The 27,197-nt window shown below is 41.1% G+C and overlaps 1 protein-coding gene across 1 annotated transcript in view; it reads left to right on the forward strand.

The window, feature by feature from the left end:
- Nucleotides 1-690: 690 nt before the first annotated feature.
- The window catches only part of USP24 (ubiquitin specific peptidase 24), a 137,176-nt gene continuing 110,669 nt past the window's right edge, over nucleotides 691-27,197 (forward strand). The window contains exon 1 of the mRNA XM_008139495.3: nucleotides 691-1,270. Within this exon, the coding sequence (XP_008137717.2) occupies nucleotides 944-1,270 (327 nt within the window). The 5' untranslated portion in view covers nucleotides 691-943. The remainder of the gene's footprint in view (nucleotides 1,271-27,197) is intronic.

Raw genomic sequence — 27,197 nt, forward strand, 5'->3', positions numbered from 1 at the left:
TTGGTGGCCACTCAGTGTTGGATGGAAAACTCAGGGAAGGTTGGGATTTCATTCCAACCGGTTGAAGGTGATTTCAGAGATGGAGGGACTTGGGTCGTGTGTGCGTGGGGGTACATTTCAGCTCGGGTGGGTGGACATGCCCGGTTTGGGCATGAACTCATGTCGACGTCGGGTGTATTTCAGGCAGCGGGGCAGGTGAATTTCCTTCTGCACCAGGCATCTCAGGCGGGGCTGGAGGTCGCGGCAAGTGAACTGCCTTCAGGACGCGGTGCGTGTCGGGACGCGGTGTCCAGCGGGGACTCCGGAGGTGCGGGTGCGAGGCGGAGGGAGCCGCGGTCACTGGATCCTGGGCTTGGGCTTGGGCTTGGCGGGCGCTCCGCGCCGCGAGGTGCACTGCGCTCCCGCCCCACCGGCTCCCGGGGGAGCCCGTTGCTGGAGACATGAGCGAGCGGCGCGGCGACGACCGGGGACCCTCCCTCGCCTCCGCCCGGGCCTCGCGGGGGCCCTTCCACCGTAGAGACGCTTTCCGGCTTGGCCCCTCCCTTCGCTCCTTTAAGAAAAAAAAAAAAAGAAAAAAAATCACCTCCAACCTTTCCCGTGAACCGCGGGCCTCGGGCCACTTCCGGGAGCGGAGGCGCGGCCCCGCGGGCGGAGGCGGAGGCGCGGGCGGCGGCGGCGGGGGAGGGGAGGGGAGGCGGAGGCCAACATGGCGGCGCGCTGGGCTGGGCCGGGCCGCCGCGCCTGAGCGCCCCACCGCCCTCGCTCGGCTCGCGGCGCGCACGCCCGCACCCAGCCCGGCCCGGCGGCCTCGGAGGGCGCAGGCCGGGAGCGCAGAGGCCCGCCGGAGCGCGGGGACGGCGCCGAAGCAGCCTCGCGCGGCCCGCAAAGCCCGGCACCCGCAGCTTCGCCGCCCGCCGGCCGGCGCGGCCCGGAGGCCCGCGCCATGGAGTCGGAGGAGGAGCAGCACATGACCACGCTGCTGTGCATGGGCTTCTCGGACCCCGCCACCATCCGCAAGGCCCTGCGCCTGGCCAAGAACGACATCAACGAGGCCGTGGCGCTGCTCACCAACGAGCGGCCGGGCCTGGACTACGGCGGCTACGAGCCCATGGACAGCGGCGGCGGCCCCAGCCCCGGGCCCGGCGGGGGCCCGCGCGGCGACGGCGGCGGGGACGGCGGCCCCTCCCGCGGTGGCAACACCGGAGGCGGCGGCGGCGGCGGCGGCGGCTTCGACCCCCCGCCCGCCTACCACGAGGTGGTGGACGCCGAGGTGAGCAGGGGAGCCGTGACCCCGCGGTGAGGCCGGTGGGTGGAGGGGACACACCCCACTGGGCGGCGTGCGGAGGGAGTAGGTGTGGGGCGCAGAACCCGAGAGAGTGGAGCACCGGGCTCGTCGGGGGCGCAGGTCACCGCACTGGGGTCAAGTGGGGAGAGGGACCCCTAGAGAAGGGGGGCTTGGGGTGCAGGGCTGGGTTGCGCGGTAGGGTGAGGAGGGGTCTCCGGGGCTGAGCACGCGCACGGAGCCAGCCCGGGTCGCGGACGGGCCGGAGGGTCCCAGGCCCGCTCGGAGGTGGGGAAGACACCCTGGACTGTGAGGACGGGGTCTGGGGAGGCAGAAATGGGGTACTCGTAGGCTAGGCTAGGGTCCGAGATTTCGTGACACCGGGTTCCCGGGAATGAATGGGAGACGCACCCGGTTCAGAGTCGGACAGAAAGTGTGATGGGCCAGCCCGAGTGGCCCTGTGCTAGGCCCAAGGGAGGATCGCTGGGATGAGGAGTGGGGTCTGGGTTTCATTTAGTCGAAGACCCAAAAGAGGAAGATTGGGCAGGGGATCTGACAGGAAGAGGGGCTGGGCAGGCCGGGGTGACAGGACTTGGTGTACAGTGCGGGGTGGGGGACATACAGCTGCAATAAGGTCTGGTGCGGAGCGGGGTGGGTGGGGTGGGGTGGGGTGGGGGGCGCAGGCGTTAATAAGGTCAGGTATTAAAAACGGTGGGGATTGGACTGAGGGGGTCGAGGTCAGAGGCCGGGGCTGGAGTGTAGCTGAGGAGGGACTGGGCATGATGGGGACTGGAATAGGGGGATGAAGCTGGAACCAAGACCGGGTGAGGAGAGTCCTGGTCGTAGATAAGGTCATGCATGAGGGAAAACTGGCCTGGGAAAGGGACTGTATGCAGAGGAGATAAAATGGGAGTGGAGGAGGAAAGTCATCGAGGTGAACGGCTTTGATGATAAATCTCAAGTCTGGGTAGAGAAAATTAGGGCTGTTTAATTTGGGATGTGAGCAGAGAACATCGGGGTGGGGGTGGGGGGTAGTGTGGATGAACTTTAACTGCTGTTTAAAAAATGATGAACCAGAAGCAACATGGCAGCCGGTGGCAGGAATTTCCGTCAGATTCGTTGGGTAGTGTATTTCAAAGGGTCCGGTAGAGCTGGTGGGCCAGATCACAGAAGAACCCATTTTCAGTTGGTGGTTTGTGTTCTTAAGCAGATATAGGAATTTGGTTAATTCTTCTTTTTTGGGGGGGGTTAGGGTGGGGAATAATTCTTAATGAAGCTAAGCCTTCTGCAAGATTTTTCCCTAAATAGTGTTATATTCTTTCAATTACATACTTTTGCAGCAATTGCTTGGACTTAAGTAGCTTGGAAGAGAAGGCACTTCAAAAAACCAGGTTTCTTCCCAAGATTTCTTTGGTTTCCAGATTTCTATACACTTGATTGGGTGCCCTGTGTTACCCAGTAACTCAGCTGTATCATTGATTAATGTATGGCAGTAAGATTGTTATTCCTAGTTTGGAATTTTTTAAAAAAAACATATTTTATTGATTTTTCAGAGAGGAGGGGAGAGGGCTAGTTAGAAACATACATGAGAGAGAAACATCGGATCAGCTGCCTCCAGCACACCCCCCATTGGGGATGTGCCAGGCAACCAAGGCACATGCCCTTGACCGGAACCGAACCCAGCACCCTCCAGTCCGCAGGCCGATGCTCCATCCACTGAGCCAAACCAGCCAGGGCCTAGTTTGGAAATTTTTTTAAAATTCCATATCATTAACTGACTGTACTTAAGTCACTTTATAAGAAATAAGCTTCTCTTTGCAAGCAAGCCCCCATTACTCCTCTTCTTGTTACTTCCACTTTTGACCCAGTTTTGAAATAAAAAAGCCATTGCTTTTGCTGAGGCATTTGTGTAACTCTACAAAGCTCAGTGAGAAAATCCTCATTTTGTGAGAAACTTTATTCCTTTTTTTCTTTTGTCACATTTTAATTTTCTTTGATTGAAAAACCAAGTTAAATTACAATGCTTGATGGTACTTTAACATTAGCTGTATTGCCTGTACATTTAAGTACAAAATATTGGAACTGGCTTTTCACATGATGATAGGCTAAGAAGTTTGCTTTCAGGTAAAACCAAGAGGATCTATGTCTTTTTGAGGAGTTGTGTCCAGTTTTCATTTCCTCTTGAACTGTCGGTTTGGCCTGGGGAGGCTGCACCATTGAATTTTGAGAATTCACAAGGAGCTAGTGACCGAGGCTGCTTTACCCAGAAGCATATTGGCAGAATACAGGCAGACACAGGAACCTGGTGAGAATGTTTAACCCAGTTTTTGCCTCTTACAAGTCTTCTTGCATGCCACCTGTGCAGCTTATTGGTCACCCTTGCTATAGTGGGAAACTGAAACTTTTGATCTTGGGGAATAGGGAAAGTTGCTAATTGCTGTTGAGTATTTCAGCATGTCAGGCATTGTATTAGGTACTTTGTATATAGTTTATTTAATCCTTAGTGAGGTAGTTAATAATATCACCATTTTAGAGATATGGTTAGTTAGTGGCAGAGTCTTAATTTAAACCAGGGTCTCTCTGACTTCAAAGACTGTTTTTGACTCTGCTTAACTCATGGTTTTAGGATTGAATTCATCCTATATAATAAAAGCCTAATATGCAAAGTGTCCTGTCGTCCGTTCAACCAATCAAAGCGTAATATGCTAATGATATGCTAAGGCCACTCACCTGCTTGCTATGATGTGCACTGACCACCAGGGGGCAGATGCTCCGACCGGTAGGTTAGCTTGCTGCTAGGGTCCTGCCAATCGGGTCTGAGCAAGATGGGCCCGACACTCCCTGGAGCCCTCCTGCATCCCTCCCTGGCCCCGATCTTGCACCGCTGGGGTCCCTCCGCCTGGCCTGCGCCCTCTCGCAATCCAGGACCCCTCAGGGGATGTCAGAGAGCCAGTTTTGGCCAATTCCGCAGGCCAGGCGGAGGGACCCCACTAGTGCATGAATTTGTGCTCCAGGCCTCTAGTTTTAGGATAAGAAGGAAAAATAAGGTAATACAATACGTTGAGGGCTACTGTGCAAGTCTAGGAATGAGGTGGCAAGCACTGAATCAAGGCATTAAGAGTAGAATAGTAATTAGAATAAAAGGAGAATTATAGATTTTTAAAGCAGAAGACTTTAGAAATTAATAATTAGTTTAGCTATCTTGTTTTACAAATGCAGTCTTGCAGTCCCCAAAGGGGAAGTGGCTTGGCCCTACAGAGCCAGTTAATGAAAGAGATAGGAATGGAACTCAGGCCTTCTCACTGCAAATCCAGTGCATGTTCTCTGTACCAGCTATTTTTGTTTCAAAGGAAAGAGACAAGATACAGTAATGGGTTAAAGGGGATGAAGAAAAGGGAAGTGTAACAAACTGGGTGAAGTTTGTCGGTTCTTGTATGATTTCCCCGTTTTATTTCTGAAAAATGAATACCTTATTTTAAATTATATAAAACTTTATTTATTGAATAGGAAATTTTAGTTTCAGTGTCCTCTTAAAAATGTTTGGGAATATATAGATTAAAACCTAATATACAGATTAAAATCTAATTGTTTTTAAAAGAAAAATGATTACATTTATATTTGTAGTTTGCGGACAGGAATGATCCTCTCATTCAATAATCATCCTCTCATTAATGCCTTCCCTATACTGGGGCTGAGAGTACGGTGCAGAACAGGACATGAAGATTGCATTCTAGCTGATCTTAGGGCAAGGCCTCTCATTTTACAAGAAGTAACTTCCCAAGGTCATGTAGCTCATTAGGGAAATCAGTTTAGTAATTTGGGTCCATGCTATAATTAGGATTTGGTTTAAAAATTAAATTTTGGAAAGTAAAAGCAGTTAACTTCTGGTTCCATGGAAGCCAGGAGAATGCAGATAAAGAAGACCCAGCTTTCTAGCAGAACACATAAAACTTCACAGAAAGCCACCTTTTTAATTTCCTCTATTAAGTAAAGGTATTGCTTTGCAGAAAGTTGTGTTTGGTGTTAGTAGTGTTGGACTTGGATGTATGTATAATTCTTAGTCTCTGAGTCTGGAAGGAACTTCAAAGAAGCTATCCAGTTTTGATTTTGAATAGCATTTCTTCAGAACCTTTCCAAGGCTGCTGAGAGCCTGTTCTAATATTAAAGAGAGTGAGATCTGACAACTGCTCTAAATAATTTATTCAGATATTTAACACTCCCACTGTCAGAGTTCTTTACTGTTTCTTATGTGGGTAATATAAACCCCTCTGGCCACTGCTAAGGGCATGCTCATGATTCTGCCCTTCACCGAGTGGGAGAGTTGGTCCTTTAAGACTTGTGATCCTGTTAAAGGGACCAGTAGAAATCAGAACCAGGTACTGTTGTGGGCATCTTATAAAATTTAACTGTGAAATGTATCTTATTTATTATTATGTCTCATTATTTGTCTTTAGAAAATACCAAAATGGTTTTTCAAGGAGATTTCTGTTAACAGCTAGAAATAACTTTCTGTGATAATTAATATTCTTAGAAGTGACATTTAATACTGTTGTCTAGCAATATTGTGAACTCCTTGTTTTGTTATTGTTTTAATGTGTACATTCCTTCTGGAGTTATTTTGTCAAAAGTGTTTGCAAGATTTCATTGCTTCTTTGTTTTTTAAGAGCCCCAAAGCTGGTCCTGCTATAATCACAAAAATAAAAATCACATTAATTTGTAGTTTCTTAACTTACCTCATTTCTGTCCCCCCCCCCCCTTAGTAAGTAGAAGATGTAAATGAATTAAAATTATAATACCATCAATATTTATATTAAAAGTTATGTCCCTTCCCCTAAAATATACAACCCTAGTACATTTAATTATAGAGTAAATATCAACTAAATTTTAGTTATTAGTGATTTGAATATATAATCCATAATCAGTTGAAAGTAGATGAAATAAAAATAAGGAGTCTGAAAGATAGCTCAATTTTTGAAATAAAAATTTCTTTATAGTATATATGTATCTCCTTTGGGAATTAGGTTTGTGAGTTCATCTAATAGATTCTTACCTTGTTATTAACTCACCATATGCTATTAGAATGAATGTAATTAGACATGAAGGAAGTACCTTTTATGTGTCATTGAGTGTGTAGTTCTAGTGAAATCATAGTAGGTACTACAGCTGTATACAGCCTAATAATGCTATTAGCTTAGAATTTGAAACCAATTACAATATTAGAAAAGTAAATGTTGTAATGTTTTAATAAATTGAGGAAACAGTTTCAACTTGAATGCAACTTAAATATAACATTAAACAATTTCAAAACACCTCCATACATTTAATGCACTAAGCTCATACTTTTCACTCATTTGTATTGTAACTTAAAAAAATTATAGTTCAAATAAGTTTTAATACTAGGTTTCCTATCAAATTAAAAGTAGCAAATTAGAAGGGTTTTGTAGTAGTCCAAACAGGAGGTGATGAGCTGTTGAGGCATGCACATTTGATGATAGAAGTGGGGATAGGAAGCAGCTCAATGGTAAAAGGGGATAGGAAAACCTTAAAAGTAGACTCAAACAAAACAGGCCAGGCAATTTGTATAGAGCAATATGAAACAGCTTTCTGTGCTTCATGACCCTGAGAGGCATTTTTAATGGTGCCACATTCAAAAAATGGTTCCAATATGCTCTGTTTAAGAAAGGTCAGGCATGTGTAACACATTTTACCAAGATTTTAGTTTTCTTAAAAAATGAAAGAGAAGGAAGTTGGGCACATAAAGAAGTAGCTTCAGGTTTGGAAAATTCTGAGGATACTAGAATGCAGAGGCACTACTAAGAAAATTGGGCTTCGTTTTCAAAAGAGTAAATGTTTTATCTTACCTCCTTGAAAGGAGTTTTTGTTTCTTTTTTACATTTGTATTTCTCATTATTATGGGATTTTTTTATTCAGTATGGAAACATTTATTAATCACAATTGATTTATAAATTTTTTCTTAAGCTTTTATTAGTAGATAACATTATTGTTGATAATCTGTGATAGTTTTTGGGATAGTATTTTATAACTGTTTGGTTTTTTAATTATATGTTTATCAGTCCACTTCTCTATCCAACAATGAGAAGCCTGGTTTCCACCTTTGGTGGCTTACATTTATTTTTATTTTTATTTTTTTCTGTATGGGTGGGAAGGAAAAGGAAGTGGAATCTACTTGTTTTAGAAATTAACCTTAAGTTAATTAATGGAGCAAGTAACTGTAGGTTTGGTTTATTTTTTAAGTGTTCTGAAGAAAAGAACTAACACAATTGAGTCAAAATTTTATTTTGATAATCTTCCCAGAAATTGAAATGGAAAGATCGTGTAATCTTTTTCTAGGGATGACTTGAAGATTTCTTTTTTCCTTAAAGAGAAATAACATCTTAGGTGTCCCCCAAAGTCTTCTCACTTCCAAAGATAAGTTTCATTGTTCCAGCACACAAGTTGCTTTTCTGTAGTAACTTAGCCAGTTATTTGTGTTGTGAAATTCTATTGACACTATTTGATATGCTTTCACTTAAGTTTAAGGTGTTTGTGTTAGAAATATTTTATTTAGAATATTAGTTTCTAATTAGTTCTCCTTGTAAGAAAATTGGCTAGGAAGATGCGACTCAGCAGGACTTTTCAAATTTGAGTCACAGTTTAAGCTTTAATGGAATTTCTATTTAGTTGTTTTTCCTGCCCTTCTCCTTTCTGCATGCTCCCCCCAGTTCTCACGTAATATCTCATAGCATTTTGTCTTGTTTTTAGAATATTGTCATTTATGACTCAGATGTGTTTGGCCTTTAGATTACCTGCCAGCTTTTCAGTACTCGCAAAGGTCTGTGACTGTATTTTTAAGACAGCTGTCTTTGAGCATAGTGTTGATTTGCCAAAGGGGTGGAAGAGAGGTGCACCCTGGCCCAAGCAGCTTTCCCTTGTCACCTCTGTAGGTTATGGCCTGTGGCAGTGTCATGATGGTTGGGTTGTTGGTAGGCTCTAGACCCAATTTTATCTGTTGTTTTCAAGAAGCTTTCTACTCACTTGACTCTGTCTTTTATATAATGTCTCGTGTCTATTTTTAAGAGGGCGGAATACTATTTCTGGGTTTTTTGTTAAATGGAATATAAATTTTAAAAACTCTAGATTTACATTAAATAGTAATAAAAATCAAATACTGATGATAAAAAACAGACATTAAACTAAAAATGTCACAGCAACAAAAATAGTTCGTAGGCCATTTAACAAAACAGCCATTCCTTTAGTAGGTTTTTATTGAGCACTTACTGTGTGCTAGGCACTGAGCTAGGTGTTAAGAGGACAGTGAGCCAATCACACATAGTCCCTTCCCTTTTACAATTTAAAGGCTGGTGGATTTCTTATGCTTTGAGTCTAATAAATTGTAATTCAGAAACTAGAGGCCTTGAAGAGTTGAGGGATAAATACGAAAGTTCAGATCTATCTATCAAAATCATTTGATTAGTGCCTCAAGAATTGTTAGTGATGGAATTTGATCTGTAGTGGTATCCATTGCCATAAACCAAGTGATTTTTTTTTCAAGATATTTCTTTAGTGCTATGAAATGTACAGAATTTGTATTTATTTACTTGTTGGATGTTTAATTAGTAGGTTGATGATTCTTTCAACTAGTATCTCCTTTAAGAATGGTGCTAATTATTTCAGTTAAATGTCATTGCTTTTTGTCCTAAAATCATTAATGTTTACATTTTTCCCCAGAAAAGAGAAATTGCTTTAGTCTTATTTTAGGCTAAAAAATCTCTGTGGTTGTTGATAATACAAAAAGCTGTTTTAAAGCTAGAGGAATGTTGATTTTAGAAATAAAATGATGGTGGAAATAGTAGTAACTCTGTAAATGAGAACCTGCCTGGGATTAGTAACATTAGAAATCCTTAGGTTATGTTAGCTTATTAGTATTTTGTGTGTGTGTGTGTGCTTTTTTTGTGGTCAGTTTCATGTTGGAGTAGACTGTCTTTGCTAAAATAATACTTTGAAAATGTTAGTAATTTTCATTTTGTTAGATTTATTTCTCATGATGTACACTTCACTTGAAATGTTTTGGTAAGTTGCAGTAGCAACAGATCATCCTGTATATCATATTTATTTTTGAGAAAATGTCAGGTATCTCTTGAGTAATCTGTACTCTCAGTGTTGAAATTATGCCAGGCAAAGATATCTATACATATATACATACATATATTAAAATAAAAAAATTGAACCATAATAACAATTGGCAGTTTGTTTGTGATATACTGATATGTATAGAGAATAACAAGAAAGTCCTGTTTGTTTTTCATTACTTTGAGGGTTTTATGGTTGGAGAATAAAACTTATCTGTGGTAAAGGAATTCCAAGCATTTTTATGAGACTCGAAGATCAAAATCAGCATAGAGTTACTTTGGATTCACCCAGTTCGTAGTGATTATACTATGGGGAAAAAAAAATACTTAACAAGATCCACTCCATAAAACAAATACTCTGTAGAACAGAGAATATTTCCTACCTTCCACTCTTCCTATTCCAATAAACAAAATTAAAAGTTCTGAGTTTAAGGGTTAAAATTGAAGAGCTGAAAGGGACCTTTGGGATCTTAATGGTATTAAATCTTGTCAATTTAGGGAGAGGACCTCTTGGATCATTAGCAAAACCAGGGAGGGAACCAGCCTTCTGCCTCACAAGATGTATTTTGTATACTTTACCACTCTGCCTTTCTGACATGAGGAAGTCTTTTTCTCTAGGTGATCTTTAATGTATCATCCTTCCTCACAAATTTGCTGTATTTTAATCATCACCATTTCCTTTGTTAGATATTAGTTTGGGTTAGCGCAACAAAGTTGACATTTGATTTGTCCCTTCTCCTACCCCCCAAGATGTTCATCTTGATTTCTCATTCAGCATTTTTTAATGTCAACATTTGCTAATCCTATCTAATAAAGAGGGAATATGCAAATTGACCATCACTCCATCACAAAGATGGATGCACCCACAGCTGAGGCCAAGTTCCCATAAGGAGCCTTAATGAGCAATCAGCGGGGACCTGAGGCTACGCCCTCCCCTGCCCCCGTGGGGCTTGACAGGGGACCTCAGTCCACGCCCCCCACCCGGCAGGGCTTGACAGGGGACCTCAGGCTGTGCCATCCACCCGGCAGGGCTTGACAGGGGACCTCAGGCCACACACCCCCACCCAGCGGGGCTTGACGGAGGACCTCAAGGTGCGCTTCCCGTCCTGGTGCTGGGCTAGGGGACCTCAGGCTGCTCCCCTCGCCCCAGTGCCAGGCTGGAGGACCTCAGGCTGCGCCTCCCCCTGCCTGGCTGGGCTTGACAGGGGACCTCAGGCCGTGCCCCCCCACCCAGTGGGGCTTGATGGGGGGCCTCAAGGTTCACCCTCAGTGCTGGGTTGGGGGGAACTCAGGCCGCGCCCCCGCCCGGCGGGGCTTGATGGGGGACCTGAGGCTGTGCCCCCCTGCTGGTTGGGCTTGACAGGGGACCTGAGGCTGCATCCCCCTCCCGGTGCTGGGCCAGGGGACCTGAGGCTGCACCCCCCCCCCCACACCTGGTGGGGCTTGACAGGGGATCTCAGGCCATGCCCCCCACCTGGTGGGGTTTGACGGAGGACCTCAAGGCACGCCCCCCACCCCGGTCTGGGCCGAGGGGCCTCAGGCCACGCCCCCCATCCTGACACCAGGCAGGGGACCTGAGGCTATGCCCCCTGCCTGGCAGGGCTTGATAGTGTGGGACTGGCTGGGTCTGGATCTAGCCCAATGCGGGGGGCCTGGCCGGGTCTGGGTCTCACGCGATTTTGAGGTGCATGTGGGTGGACGGGGACTTGACTCTGGGTCCCATGGTGAGCCCCAGACTCTGACAGGAGGAAGGTTTTCATATACATTTTACTAATTTTCTTTCATCTCTGACACTTCTATTATAGACAAAGGGCAAATAGCAATATTAAATTATTTCCTCTAATTAATCCCCTTTTAATGTGCACGAATTTCGTGCACTGGGTCACTAGTAAGTTTATAAAAGTTGGTTTGGGTTGAGGAAGGGAAGATTGAGCAAGTGGTATCACTTGTGAAGGTGCTGTGTCTGTCTACTTAGTATCCTAGTAAACCTGACAAGGATTAGCGAGCTCCTGCCCAAGTCTATCCCCAGTTGCACATGGGTAATGGGTACTTAAAAATAAGCTTAATAGTCAGTGTATAAATCTTTTGAAATAGTATATGACCTAATTTGTCTGTTTCAGGTGTGTATCTTTTACTTCCTTAAAATTGCCTTTTCTGTCAAGTATAGTGTTTATCATAAGTATCAACTGGGATGTATTATATACTTGCAGCTTTGAAATTAAACATTTTCATTGATACCTTGGAATGGTGTTAAGATGCTAAAAACATAACACTTACCTTAGATTATATATTTTAATGAATACAGGATATATATAGGGTATATGATTAGCTCTTAGAGGATACCTTAAGAAAAATTAGGCTTAAAATATGGTAAGTCCTTTTATGACTCCTTGCCTATGTATATGCTTTTTCTTCTACCTGGCACATCCTCCTTATCCTTCCTTCCCCTTTTCTTGCCACATTAGAGTATGAGTTGGTCCACAGCACTGTCTATGTGACATCAAGTTGATGGTTTTTTCACAGAGTAGATTTAACACAGGCTTCCTGTTGGTAGAGAGAGGTAATGAATAGCAGCCCCCTTATTTCAGTCTAGCAAGTCCCATGAGACTTGAGATGCTAACATACCACAAGTATGTTAATCAGGTTTGCTAATGGCTTTCTGTTAGAGCTTACTACTTTGCATTATACTTCTTCCCATTCATGTTCTCCTCTTACTTAAAAGTCCTTTCTTAAGTTGGAATAGAAACCCTACATATCTCTGTCTTAGAATTATTGTATTGGGATTACTCATTTACTTGTCACCCAGACTGAATTTCAGGTTTTTGAGGACAGAATCTGCTCTTCTGTATTTCCCATAAAGTCCAGGGTAACCCTTGACATAGCAGGTGCTAAATTAAATGAAACAGTCTGATTTGGAAAATCTTCATTTGCATTACCATTTGGAATACATTTTCCTCCATTCAAGGATTACAGATAGTCTTGTAAAGCCAATTTTGCCTAAAATAATCTATACCATAGCTTGTAGGTAACATATATTTTGGTTAAGTCTTATAACAGACTTCTGCCATGATTTTTACCTGTTTTAGAGTTTGTGGAAGGGAACTTTTTTTTAATTGTTGCCAGTCCTATATAATAAAAGGCTAATATGCAAATTGTCCCCTCAGGAGTTCCACCTGACCGGGAGTTCAACCGCTCGCTATGACGTGCGCTGACCACCAGGGGGCGGCGCAGAACAAAGAAAGGCCCCAGTCAGCAGCCGGGGGAAGGAAGGCCCCGATTGGCCCTGATCTCTGGCCAGGCCTAGGGACCCTACCCGTGCATGGATTTCGTGCACGGATTTCATGCACCAGGCCTCTAGTGTCTACAATGGGCACAATTTTGGACATAACACTTGAAATCTGAGCTTTGGTATTTGGTAGCATTCCCTTTGCTTGATAAGTTTGTTTCCGTAGCTCACATAGAAAACTATTACTCACAGGAAAGAACATAATAGATGCTAAAACTAACAATTTTTTTTTTTTTTTTTTAGCCTTTGCTAGGACTGTTTGTCATTCTGTTTTTAATACAGCTTTGTTACATGGCATAGTTGAGCTATACCTTAGTAAGGAGAAGATTATTTGTAGAGATTGTCATTTCTGGGGAAGAAAAAGAAAGCATGATGCTACAGTACAATTAAAACAGGAAACTGATTTTTAGAGTTGTTTTTTGTTTTGGGTTGTCCTATTTATTACTCTAATAATGATTAATGATGTTATCATTAATCTGAGTTTATTTTGACGTAAAGCTACTGAGACACTGTTCATTTTTTTACCCTTTCTATCTCACCCCGGTGTTTAAAAAAAAAAATGTGCAGAGGGGAAGTAGGAGGAGAAAAGAAACAGTAGTATGGGAACCATTTGTTTAACACTGAACAAATTTTTATTGAATGCCTTCAGCTGTGGTCTGGCTTCTGATTGCTAAGACACAGCCTTGCTTTTAGAGTTCATACCCTAATGAAGGTTGGGAAGGGATGGCCAGCACTAGGTCAGAATCACTTGGATTGTTTGTTCAGAATAGCTTGTCCGCAACAGGGCCTCTGACCATTCCAGGAGATTCTGACAGAGTAGGGAGTATTGGTTAAAGTACTTAATAAAGTGCTGGAAAAGTTGTGTGTGTGTGTGTGTGCTATGGTCAACTGAAAATCCAATGTAGACGTAATTTGATTTGTACACTAGATTTGTTTTTCCTGTTTTTATCTTGAACAATTATCAACCAGTGGAAAGAATAGTACAAAGAACACTTGCATGCCCTTCACCTTGATTCAACATTTGCAAACATCTTGTCACATTTGCTTTATCTATCCTCTGTCTCTAGGATGTATAACTACACACACACACACACACACACACACACACACACACTTTTTTTTTTAACCCTTTGAAAATAAATTGCAAACATCATGGCATTTGACTCCCAACACTTCAATATGAATCTCCTAAGGACAAAGACATTCTCCTGTAGACCTACAATACTGTTATCTTGCCAGAAGAATTTAACAGTGATGCATTAACATTCCCTATTATTTTGTCCATATTCAGAGTTTCCCACCTTTACCCAAAATATCCTTTATAGACATTTTAAAAATTAATCCAAGATTGAGTCAAGATTATGCACTGCAATTGATTTTCATGCCCCTTTAATGTAGATTCTAGGATAGTGTTTACTTTTTTAATCTTTTGATACATTTTTTAAAACAACCCAATTCTCTTGTTTATTTTTAAAAGATTATGTAATTGAATCATTTAAACTATACTAGGAAGTTTTATTATCCAGGTAAAAAGGAAAACTGAACAAAAGATATTAACTTCTTTCATGACATACCTTGTTCCTCATTAATAAGACTGTACTTTCGATCATCTTTATCCAGATCTCTTACAGAAATTTAGCATTTTTAGAGCCAAAAGGGATCTTGGATCTAAAGGTAGGTGTTTTCACGTATAGATGAAACTGACGTATGAGGATGTTGAAGACAGTGGCTCTCAAGCAGGGGTGATTTTGCTCCCAGGTGACATTGGGCAATGTCTGGAGACCTTTCCAGTTGTCACAACTGGAGGGTCCTACTGGCACTTGTGTGTAGAGGACAGGGATGCTGCTAAACATCCCGCAGTGCACGCACAGCCCCTCCACAGAGAATTGTGCACCCTAGCATGTCAGTCGTGCCAAGGTTCAGAAACCTTGGTTCAAAATCACACAGCTAATGGTGGGACTTAAAGCTGTCTTCCCTCACTCACCTTTTTGTTCTTTACACACACACACACACACACACACACACACACACACAATACCTTGCTTTCCCTTTCATTCTCATCACCTTCATCATCTATTTCTTCACTTTGAACCTTTTTGTTAAGCCTAATGAATTATTTTAGGGCTATAAGGATTAAGCTGAATTAGAAAATATTGCTAGAAAGAACATGGAATATCTTTTAAAATAGAATCACAAAAGGGCTTTCAGTGGAGTTTTATTCCTATGCGTAAAAATTGGTGCGGAATAACCTTTTTTGTTGTTGTTGTTAATCCTCACCCAAGGATATATTTTTTTCCATTGATTTTTAGGGAGAGTAGGAGGGAGAGGGGACACAGAGAGAGAGAAACATCGATGTGAGAGACACATTGATTGGTTGCCTCCTACATACTCCCCGACTGGGGCTGGGGATCAAGCCTGCAACCGAGGTGCATGCCCTTGACGGAATCGAACCCATGTCCCTTCAGTCTGATGGTCGACGCTCTAACCATTAGGCACACCGGCTGAAGCCAGAATAACCTTTTAAAAGCAGTTTAGGTAACTATAATAGTACTTTACTTTTATTTACATGATGTTTGAATTTACAGAGCATTTTCACATACATCATCTTATTTAGTACTCATAAAAACCCTTTGTGGTTATAAATAAAACAAATAGCAGTCTCCTTTTCACAATTGGAGAAATGAAGGTTCACAGAAAATAATATATCCCATGTGACTGTGGCCAGGGTAGGTATTAGTCCAAATTACGTGAAGAGATATTTTGAACTTCTCTCTGCAAAAGAACAGTCAATCTCAAAATGTCATAAGCGCCTGATGACTAGACATTTTTAGGCAGAGGCTCTGGGGTATTTCCAGAGATGTTAGAAGGAATTTAGGTATCAGATAAAGGGTAAAACACTGGGAGTAGTAGCTGGAGAATTAGATACAGCTTCTCTCATCGAGTAACACAATGTAAATGGGGCACCAAACCTGTAAATAGATCAAGTTTAATACAATTCAGTATCTGGTGTTAGGAGATAGTGTGGTATATTTAAAGCATTTTCTTCTCTTTGGTAGGGACCCTCACACATAAAATTCTCTGTGCCTAGAATTCCTTCTCTTTCGTTTTATGAGTATTTATTAAGTGCTTAACATTTATTCATTCATCAAATATTTATTGAATAACCAAACCACTCTGTATCAGGGATTGTTGGTGCTAATGCAACAAACAAACAAAAATTCTGGCCTGGGGAGCTTATATTTTAGGTTAGGGGAAACAGACAACAACCGAGATAAATAAGTAAAACGCAGAATGTCAGATGATAAGTGCTATAGAAAAAAATAAAGCCGAAAGGCCAGGTAGTAAATATTTCAGGCTTTGCATGCCATATAGTCTCTGTTGCAGCTCTTTGGCTCTGCTATTGTAGTGCAAAAGCAGCCATAGACTACTTAACCCAGTAAGCCCATCTGCATTCCAGTACAAGAGGCCCTGAGCTGTATGCACTTTGCTGACTCTTGTGCTAACTAGAAGGCACACACCTAGTGCAGACGCCATGGGGAGGAGCATGGCTAGCATGTTGAGGAGCAGCAGGGAGGCCGATATGGCTGGAACTTAGTGAATGGATGGAAGAGTGGGAGATGAGGTCAAAGATGAAGGAGAGGCAGCTCCTCTCTAGGGCCTTGTAGGCAACTGTAATGAGGATTCTGAACAGGGAGGTGACACAATCTGGTTGGAAAGCCTGGAGTTTGTTTTTGGACATGTTCATTTAAGAAGACTATTAATTATCCCAGTGAAGATATCAAAGAAGGAATTGGATATATGTGTGGGGCCTAGGGAAGAGGGAAGAGATAAATGTGAGGGCCTCAGCTTAGAGGTGGTATTTAAAACCATTAGACTATGCTTTGTCAACAGGGACAATAGCACTCCAAAGGGGGCATTGGTTCTTGGGGGGAGGGGGTGAAAAAATCTTAGACATTACAGTGGTTTGCTCCAAAAGTCAACCCTACCCAGTACAATCTTATTTAGTATTTAATTAATGGATATGGGATGATTGCGGAAAAAAATGTTTAGAATGCTCCTTGAAGGAGCCATAATGAAAACAAAGTTGAGAAACACTGCATTAGATTCTACTTAGTGAGACCACAAGGGAGTGCATATGTATAAAGAAGAGGTCTGAGGACTGGGCTCCAAGGTGCTCCAGTGTTTAGAGACAAGGAACCAGCAAAGGAGATTGAGCAATGGCTAGTGAAGGTGAGAGGAACCAGGCTGTGTCCTAGAAGCCAAGTGAAGGACATGTTTCCAGCAGAAGGGAGTGGGCAGCTGTTTTAGATGTTGCTGATGGAGTAGGTAAGATGAAGACTAAGGATTAACCATGGATTTAAAGTTATGGTAAAGAAGTTAGATGCTTACTTAGGACTTAAATTAAATGTCATTTCATTTATAGGCAACCTTTCACCATGATTATGCTGAGTCACCTTCTTATTCTATTTTTTAATTATTTTAAAAAACATAACAAAATTTGCCGTCATAACCATTTTTGAGTGTACAGTTTAGTAGTGTAAGGCATCCTATATCCTATATAATAAAAGGCTAATATGCAAATTGTCCCCTCGGGAGTTTGATCGCTCACTATGACGTGTACTGAACACCAGGGGGACCAGTGGCGTTAGCGGCGGGGCTGAGGGAGAGGGGGAAGGAGGAGGTGGGGAACTACACGGTGGTGGTATGCAGGTGGTGAGGGAAGGAGGAGGTGGGGAACCTGATCGGCCCTGATCCCTGGCCAGGCCTAGGGACCCAACCCGTGCAGGAATTTTGTGCACTAGGCCTCTAGTATTTACATAGTTGTGAAACAGATCCCCAGAATTTTTTCATCCTGCAACACTGAAACTCATATTGAACAACTGTTAACCACCATTCTACTTTTTGTGTGAATTTGACTACTTTAGATACCTCATGTAAGTGGAGTATAACAGTATTTGTCATTTTGTGACTGACTTATTTCACTTAGCATAATATTCTCAAGGTTCATCCATGTTGTAGCATGTGACAAGATTTCCTTCCTTCCCTCTTACGTTACCTTCCTCCCTCCCTCCTTTCTTTTCTTCCTTCGTTCTTTATTTTTTAATCCTCATCCGAGGATATGCTTGTTGATTTTTAAAGAGAGAAAAGGTAGGGGGAGAGAGAGATAAACATTGATTGTTGCCTCCCAGATGGGCCCCAACCTGGGATTGATTGAACCCGCAACCTAAGTATGTACCCTGACCCAGAATCGAAACTGCAACCTTTTGGTGCACAGGATGATGCTCCAACCAACTGAGTCACCTGGCCAGAGCAAGATTTTCTTTCTTTTTAAGGTTGGATAATAATATTCCATGGGTTCCACTTCTTATATACTTTCACAGCACTCTGTTATAACATGCTCCTTACAAGAAATTGTAAGCTCTTATTTATCGTCTGTGATAGGAAGTGTTAAAGTGTCAGTAGCAGAATGTGTTTCTTCATTAATATACTAGAGGCCCGGATTCATGCACCGGTGGGGACCCTCGGCGTGGCCTGCGGGGATCAGGCTGAAACCGGCAGTCAAATGCCACCTGCCCCTCCTGCTCATCCCGGCTCCGCTGTGCCTGCTGCCGCCGCCGCTCAGTAGGCTCGCTGTTGCTCTGCTGCGGTCTCTGGGCTGTGGTGGCCAGACATGAGCCCTGTGTCTGGCGCCCATCAGTCAGCTGAGTGGCGCTCGGGAGCACACTGACCACAAGGGGGCAGCTCCTGCATTGAGCGTCTATCTCTGCCCCCTACTGATCAATGTGTGTCATAGCGACTGGTCAACCAATCATTCGGTCATCTGGTCGCTTAGGCTTTTATATATATAGATTCTCAGGCAAAGGAAAATACTGAATAAGAATTCTTTATAAATATAGAGGACAGAATACCTTACTTTACAAGGAGGAATCTTGAAAATTTTGTTGAAGAGTTGATATTTAAACTGGTTTTGAAGAAAGTCTCAGTTTGTTTGGAGTGCTATAACAAAATACTGTAGACTGGAAGACTTATAAACAACACAAAATTATTTCTCATAGTTCTGCAGGCTAGGAAATCCAAGGTCAAGATTCAGCATCTGGTGAGGACTCACTTCTGGTTCATAGATGGCCGTCTTCTCACTATTACCTCACTTGGTGGTAGGAACAAGGAAGCTCTCTGTGATCTCTTTTATAAGAGCAGAGCTCCCCTGACTTAATCACCTCCCCGAAGTGCCATCTCCAAATGCCATCACAGGTGGTGAAGAGCCTTGCATGCCAGTGCAGGAAACTTGCTTTTATTTTCTAGGCACCTGTAGGCAGCTGGGTGCTAATGGAGATTTCCGAACAAGTAAGAAATGGGATCAGATTTCTTTTTTTGGTTTGGTTTATTTAGCTTTTGTGTTTTAAAGGAAGATTACTCTGGTAGCATTTTGGAAGAGGCACAGAAGTGGGATAGAATGGGAGTGTGGAGGCAGGGATGACAGTTGCAAGAGTATAGCAGCGAGAAATATAAGCAACATACAGCTAGGACCTCAACTAAGTCAGTGGTTGCCTAGGAGAGACTTGGGGGAAATTTTTTTTAAAAATATATTTTATTGATTTTTTTTACAGAGAGGAAGAGAGAGGGATAGAGAGTTAGAAACATCGATGAGAGAGAAACATCGACCAGCTGCCTCCTGCACACCCCCTACTGGGAATGTGCCCGCAACCAAGGTACATGCCCTTGACCTGAATCGAACCTGGGACCCTTGAGTCCGCAGGCCGACGCTCTATCCACTGAGCCAAACCGGTTTCGGCAAGGGGAAATTTTTTGAGGTAGAATTATTTGGTGTGGTGACCAACTGGTTGGGAAGATGAAACAAAGTTTCAGAGATTAGGAATATTAGAGAAGAAACAAATTTGAAGCCGAACACCGAGTCCTTTGTAGATATGATAAATGTAAGTGCCTTTAGGACACCAACGTTGAAGAGTCATTCAGGGAGACAGAAACACTCATCTGAAGCTTGAAGAGAAGTCTGGGCTACTGTTTATGATGGTGCCTGTTTGTTGTAGCTGGCCCCCTACATGGATTAGCTCTCATCTGCGTCATAATCCTGCAAATAAACACTGTTTGTAATTTTGTTGTTGTTGAGAAAGCCAAGGCACATGGAGAGTTTAAGAAGCTTATTCAGGGTCACAGCTAGCAACCGATGGTGACAGAATCAACATTTAGATCTGTCATATAGGAATATATGGTCAAAGAAATTTCAACAAAATTAAGAATAAAAGATAATTTCTCATGCTACATAACCACTTATTTAGAATTTTAGGGATATCAATGGATTAAGAAATAAAAAAGAAGTTTTAATTGGTAATCAATCCAAATCTTGGTTTAAGGTACATTTTATAAGTTTTTTATTTGTTTGTTTTTATAAAAACATTTTACCTCCATTCTGGAATAGTGCTTTTTGGGGCTGTGCCATTCTACTAATTTTAGGAGAAATTGGAATGAGTATGCTTATTCTGGAACCTGAGATTTAAAGAATCCTTGTCTTGAATTCTCATCCCATTCTAAACATGTGAATGACTGTTGGTTTTAGGCAAGAGATCATAAGCTATACAACTTATTCTGAGTAACTTGTCTTACTTGCGCATGGTTTGCCCATTTAAAAAATGAAGATGATAACACTTGCCTCATGGGGTTTGGCACAACTCCTGATGCATAGTAGCTAAGTACTCAGTAGACATATTAGTTCTATTGCCACTCCTTTTTCTCTCACCTGAATATATGAAATCCTCTTTACCATCACTCTCCTTCCTGTTGTTGAAACTGAAGGTCCAATTCAGCTGTTTTGTTCCTGGCATTAATGATCTGTAAGTGCCAAACCTTCAATCTAAATGAAAGGTTAAATTCTATATGTAAGATATCACCACTGAATTATAAGACAACTTCTCATGAAAACATTGTTTCTATAATAAATGAATAGCCACCAAGGATTATGAAAGAGATGAAATGTCAGCCTTCATAGAAAAGTTAAGAATCCATCTACTATGCACAACATGGAATGAACATGTATTCCAAGAAAACAATTTGTAGACTTGAGACTCGTTCTATTAGTAACTTGAGGACTGCCCACACTTGTCCCTGTCTCCTTTTTCCAGGAAGAGTATTTTAGGAATCATTTTGTCTAATCTGAAATATCAAAAGGAATAGCAGATATGTATATAACTATCTCTGAATGCTTTGAAAAATATTTAATAAGACTGACAATTTCAAGAATTAATAAAAATTATTATAAATTAATGACTTGGAATTAAATGTTTATGTTTTCATGTTTTTTCTTATGCACTTGATATATATGGTACCAATTGTTTATTTTAGGTAATAGACAAACCCATTTAAAATCATCATGGAGAAATCAATTTGGCATTTCTATTTTTCTATACATTAATCAGAAATTTAGAAGCTCTTGAGTACATTGCTGGCTAATAAAATAGTTCAACACTTGAATTTAGTATTAAAATAATCTTTAAGTAGCATTGGCAGTTTCTTACCCGTTAAGCTGGATAATTTTCTTTATCTGTATTTGTTGAGTGAGTGGGCAGACAGGAACTTATCTCTAAACTAACAGGCAGTATCCACTCCAGTAGGTTTTGCTTCTTTAAACAAAGAAGGCTTATATTTTTGTTGTTGTTAATTCTCACCTGAGGATATTTTTCCATTGATTTTTTTGAAGGTGTGGAAGGGAGGGGGAGAGACTGAAAGATAGAAAAGTTGATGTGAGAGAGACACATTAATTGGTTGCCTCCCACATGCGCCCTTGACCAGGGCCTAGTATTGAGCCTGCAACCGAGGTACCTTGACTGGAATCAAGCCTGTGACCCTTTAGTCCCATGGGCTGACTCTGTCCACTGAGTGAAGAATACATTTTAATAATATGTCCTTGTTGAGTTCAAAAGAAAATGGTTTGTTTTCTTTTTTGAAACTCAATCAAGGTAGTTTTCTAAATAAATATTAAATTTATTACTAACTTAAAAGCCCATGCGATGATATTTTAAAGCTCATTTGTAAGGGTTAAGAATATGACATTGTTTTGTTATATTCAACCTGCAGTTAAAATATTGCCTGTATTTACATTGGGTCATCTGCATTTTTCAATCAGGCAAGTTTTAGATATGGGTAGTGACATATGTGAACGTGCCTAATTATAAATATAAAAGGTATCATGCAGAAAGATATGTTTGCCAAAATAATCTACATGTTAAATCTAAAGATTTGTGCTAAACTCTGGGGGGAGGGGGTAAATTCAGACTTGACAATTACAGCATTGATTAATTCCATGAAAAACTTCATTTCCAACTATTAAAAGTCCTAACTTGTCCTTTCAAGTAAGTAAATAGTAAGCCTTATTCCAAATAGTTTGCCAAGTAGATGAAGGTCTGACAATCACAACTATTTGAATTCCTAGCATGTTTCTGACACTATCAAGTGTTATGGGAGTTACAGAGGCCTTGTTTATGTTTTCATTTGTATCTATGGACATAAGATTACATATTTAAGAAATAGCCTAAAAAGAGCTCCAAACTTGTGAATGGAAAGAAAAGGCTGGACCCTTTGTCTTTCAAGGATATTGTGGTACATAAAAAGGCAAAGTTTGTGGTGAATGAGCAGCTAAATTGAGGTCAGATTTGCTTTTGTAACTTGGAATTAAAAAAAAAAAAAAAGAAATAGCCTAAATTATGTATCCAACAATGTTAACTGTTTGGATTTGAATCCTAACCTGGTTAATTTGGAAATCATAAATTAATACATTAGCTCAGCAATTTTCAACTGGTGTGCCACAAAAAATTTTAAAACATGCAAGTACCTGACTATTTAGTCAGGGGTACTGATCTTTTTTCCTCTTAGATTGTCAAGTAAGAAAAAAAAAAAATGACAATAGCCAACACAACAGTAGCCGTCCAGTATGAATGAGTCAAAAATAAAACCAATTCTTGTGTGTCAAATCAGCAAAAAAATATTTCCTGATGTGCTGCAGAATTTTAGTAATTAGTTTGTGTGTGCCATTAAATGAAAAGAGTTGAAAATCACTGTATAAGCTCATCTCTTACTTTTTTTGAATGACCAAATACAGGAGATTCAGTGTTACTAGAAATATTTCAGGTTAAAAGTGGTATTCAAGAGTTGTTTATGAACTTAATTCTCTTCTGCCTTAGTGATTGCATTATGATCTCTAACAAGTGCTGAATTTACATTAATATTGTAAAACATTTTTTAGAAATTAAGTATTTAAAAATTTTAAATGACATTGATGGAATATCATAATGAAAAATAAAGATATTGCCTCAAGTAATCAAAAAGGCGGAAAACATTGAGGTTTTATTACTTAACATACTTGAAAAATAAAGTAATACTGGTTTTGAAATAATATGGTCTGAAACCTTCTGCCTTGAATATTGTTTTCCTTACACTTCTTCAATTGTGTGCACAGCAGCTGCAGTCTGGCTTGGATTCCCCCCTTCTCTATGTTCACATTGTCCTGCTCTTTAAAGACAAGAATTGTGTCTTTAGCGTTGTTCCAGTGTTAAGGCACCTTGTCTGGAACATAGCGAGCTTTTGATAAATGTATTTGTAATCAATTTTGAATCAGAAATCATTAATGGTTACTTGGGTATCCATTTGAATTTGGTGTCTAATGAGAAAACAGTGTATTACATTCCAGAGTTCATACTGAAAACCCAACGACAGCTTATATCTCTTGGGAGCTATTTTGTAATAGAATGATTCTGAGCTGCTTTGCATGTTTTCTCTTGCTCAATATATAATTTTTGCCAAGGACAGGCTCTACTCACAGTGATGACTCAAAATATTAAGCCACCCTAAATATGGGTTCATGTCACTGTTTCCTCTTGGGTGATCCCTGTCTCTGAATTGGCAGCACCTTCCTCAAACTGTAATGCTGCTCTGTATCATTCGTTAACCTTGGTATATACATCATGTCTGTTCCCTCCTTTTTCAAGACCAGGAATGTTAACAGCATGAGATTTTGCGCCTTTTAGGTCTTAAATATATTACTTTTTAAATTGCTTCTTTAAAACTGTCTTAATGGGCATATGTATCACTTTTAGTATAAATCATTAGGTACAACTTCTGTGTTTTGAGATGCTTACATGTATATGATGGCCATACCACCTTGGATGTGCCTGATCTCGTCTGAAATTCTCAGGTATGATGTTTATGTATTCATCTATGTTTAGTTACTATAATCATCAAACTTATTTTAATTAATCCACTTTTTAAAATTATTGCTTTATTGAGCTATCAGTCACATACCAGAGTTCACCCTTTAATCAAAGTGTGCATTCGTAGAGTTGTGCAGCCTCACCACTCTTTAATTTTAGAATATTTCATCACCACAAAAAGAAACCTTATGTTCGTTAACAGTCACTCTCCTTTTCTCCTTCCTCTCAACCTCTGGCAACCATTAGTCTACTTTCTGTGTCAGTGGATATACCTACTCTAGACATTTCATGGACATGGAACCATATGATATGTGACCTTTTAGGTCTGGCTTCTTTTACTTAGCATAATGTTTTTTGACGTTTATTCATGTTCTAGCGTATCAGTACTTGGTTCATTTTTAGAGTTAAATATTCCATTGTATGGATATACCACATTTTATGTATTAATCAGCTTTGATGGACATTTGAGCTTTACTACTTTTTGACTTATCAACAATGTCTCTGTGAACATGCCTGTACAAGTTTTTTGTGTGACATATATTTCTTTTCTCTTGAGTGTATCTCATAGGGGTATCTAAAAATACAATTGTTGTGTCCTATGGTAGCTCTGATTAACTTTTGAGGAACTGTAAAACTGACTTGCAAAGAGGATGTACCATTTTATAATCCAACCAGTAGTATATGAAGGTTCCAGTTTCTCTACATGTTCACCCCCATTTGTTTTTGACTTTTTTATTTTAACCATTCTAGTATGTATGAAGTGTTGTCTGGTGGTTTTGATTTGCATTTCCCTGATGACCAATGATGCTGAGCATCTTTTCATGTGTTAGTTGTTTGCCACCTGTATATCTTTGGAGACATGTCCATTCAAATCTGTTGCCCATTTTTTATTGGGTTATTTGATTTTGATTTTTCAGTTGTAAGAGTTCTTTTATATTCTAGACTAGAGGCCCGGTGCACGAAATTCGTGCACTTGCGGGGCAGGGGTGTCCCTCAGCCCGGCCTGTGCCCACTTGCAGTCGGACATCAGCACTGCCACGGAGGCAGGAGAGGCTCCTGCCACCGCCACTGTGCTCGCCAGCTGTGAACTCGGCTTCTGGCTGAGCGGAGCTCCCCCTGTGGGAGCACACTGACCACCAGGGGGCAGCCCCTGCATTGAGTGTCTGCCCTCTGATAGTGTGTGTTATAGTGACTGGTCGTTCTGCCGTTTGGTCGATTTACATATTAGCCTTTTATTATATAGGATAATAGTTTCTTGTCAGATAGATATAAAGTTCACTGATATTTTTCTCCCATTCTGTGATTGTCTTTTCACTTTCTTTTTTTTTTTTTAATATATTTTTATTGATTTCTTACAGAGAGGAAGGGAGAGAGATAGAGAGTTAGAAACATCGATCAGCTGCCTCCTGCACACCCCCCACTGGAGATGTGCCCGCAACCAAGGTACATGCCCTTGACCGGAATCGAACCGGGGACCTCTCAGTCTGCAGGCTGATGCTCTATCCACTGAGCCAAACCAGTTTCGGCCTTTTCACTTTCTTATGTTCTTTTGTGTAAAAAAGTTTTTAATTTTGATGAAGTTAAAAATTCAGAATTTATATATTTTTGTTCTATTTTTGGTGTCTTAAAAAATAATTGGCTATCCCAGGATCATGCAGATTTACTCCAGTGTTGCTTTTTGAGTTAATTTTTGTACATGGTAGGAGTTACAGATTCAGTTTCATTCTTTTGCTTCTGTATGTTCAGTTGTCTCAGCACCTTTTATTAAAAAGGCTAATGTTCCTCCATTGAATTGTCAGGATTAACTAAATTGTATTGTTAGCCCTTATTTAAAATCAATTGACCACACCCTGGCTGTGTGGCTTAGTGGTTGAGTGTTGACCCATGAACCAGGAGGTCACAATTGGATTCCCAGTCAGGGCACATGCCTGGGTTTTGGGTTCTATCCCCAGTGGGAGGCAGCCAATAATTGATGATTCTCATCATTGATGTTTCTATCTCTCTTCCTATCTCTGAAAGAATAACTTTTAAAAAAAAATCAATTGACCACAAATATAAAGGTTTATTTATGAAATATCAGTTCAGTTCCATTGATCTGTATGTTTATCTTTATGCCAGGATCCCGTATTTTTTATTATTGTAACTTTGTAGTAAGTTTTAAAAGTGGGAAATGTCAATCTTCAGACTTCGTTCTTTTTCAATATTATTTTAGCTATTCAGAGTTCCTTGCATTTCTTTTACTTTCTTTTTAAAGAACTTTAAATTATATTTTCACTTATAATTTATATTCAGTATTATTTTGTATTTCAGGTGTACAGCATAGTGGTTAGACAGTCATCTATATATATAAAAGTCTAAGTGATGGTTACAATCGAATGACCAGAACAACTGGTCGACCAGTTGCTATGACATGTACTGACCACCAGGGGGCAGACACTCAACACAGGAGCTGCCCCCTGGTGTTCAGTGCGCTCCCACGGCCAGCCAACCTTCCCTGGTCCCTCCCCCCGGCCGGCAAACCTTCCGCCATCCCTCCCCTGTCCCTTCCCCCAGTCAGCAGCAGGCCTCGGCCAACCTGGCCCCGATCAGGACTGGGCAAGAAGGCCCCGATAGGCCCTGATCGCTGGCCAGGCCTAGGGACCCCACCCATGCACGAATTTCATGCACCGGGCCTCTAGTATGTTTTATAAAGTGTTTCTCTCATATTTCCAGTACCCACCTGACACCATACATGATTATTAAAATATTGACTATATTCCCTATGTTGTGCTTTACATCCTTGTGACTATTTTGTAACTACCAATTTGTACTTCTTAATTCCATGACCTTTACACCCAGTCTGACAAAACCCCCTCCTCTTTAAACCACCAGTATGCTTTCTGTGCCTGTGGTCAGTTTCAATTTTGTTTGTTCATTTATGTTGTTCTTTAGATTCCACATATAAGGAAATTATTTTGTATTTGTCTTTTCTGTCTGACTTATTTCACTTAGCATAATACCCTCTAGGTCATCCATGCTGTTGCAAATGGTAAAATTTCTCTTTTATAGCCAAGTAATATTCCATTGTATGTATGTACCACAACTTTTTAAAAAATATATACTTTTTTATTGTTGATAGTATTACAGATGCCTCCTATTTTCCCTCCCTTTACTCCCCTCCTCCCAGCCCCTACCCAACCCTCCAGGTCTTCATCACCCTATTGGCTGTGTCCATGGGCTATGCATATAAGTTCTTTAGTTTATCTCTTCTCGTCTCCCCAGTCCACACACTGAAGTATGTC

Source organism: Eptesicus fuscus, chromosome 9 (assembly GCF_027574615.1).
Source record: "Eptesicus fuscus isolate TK198812 chromosome 9, DD_ASM_mEF_20220401, whole genome shotgun sequence".
NCBI lineage: Eukaryota > Metazoa > Chordata > Mammalia > Chiroptera > Vespertilionidae > Eptesicus > Eptesicus fuscus.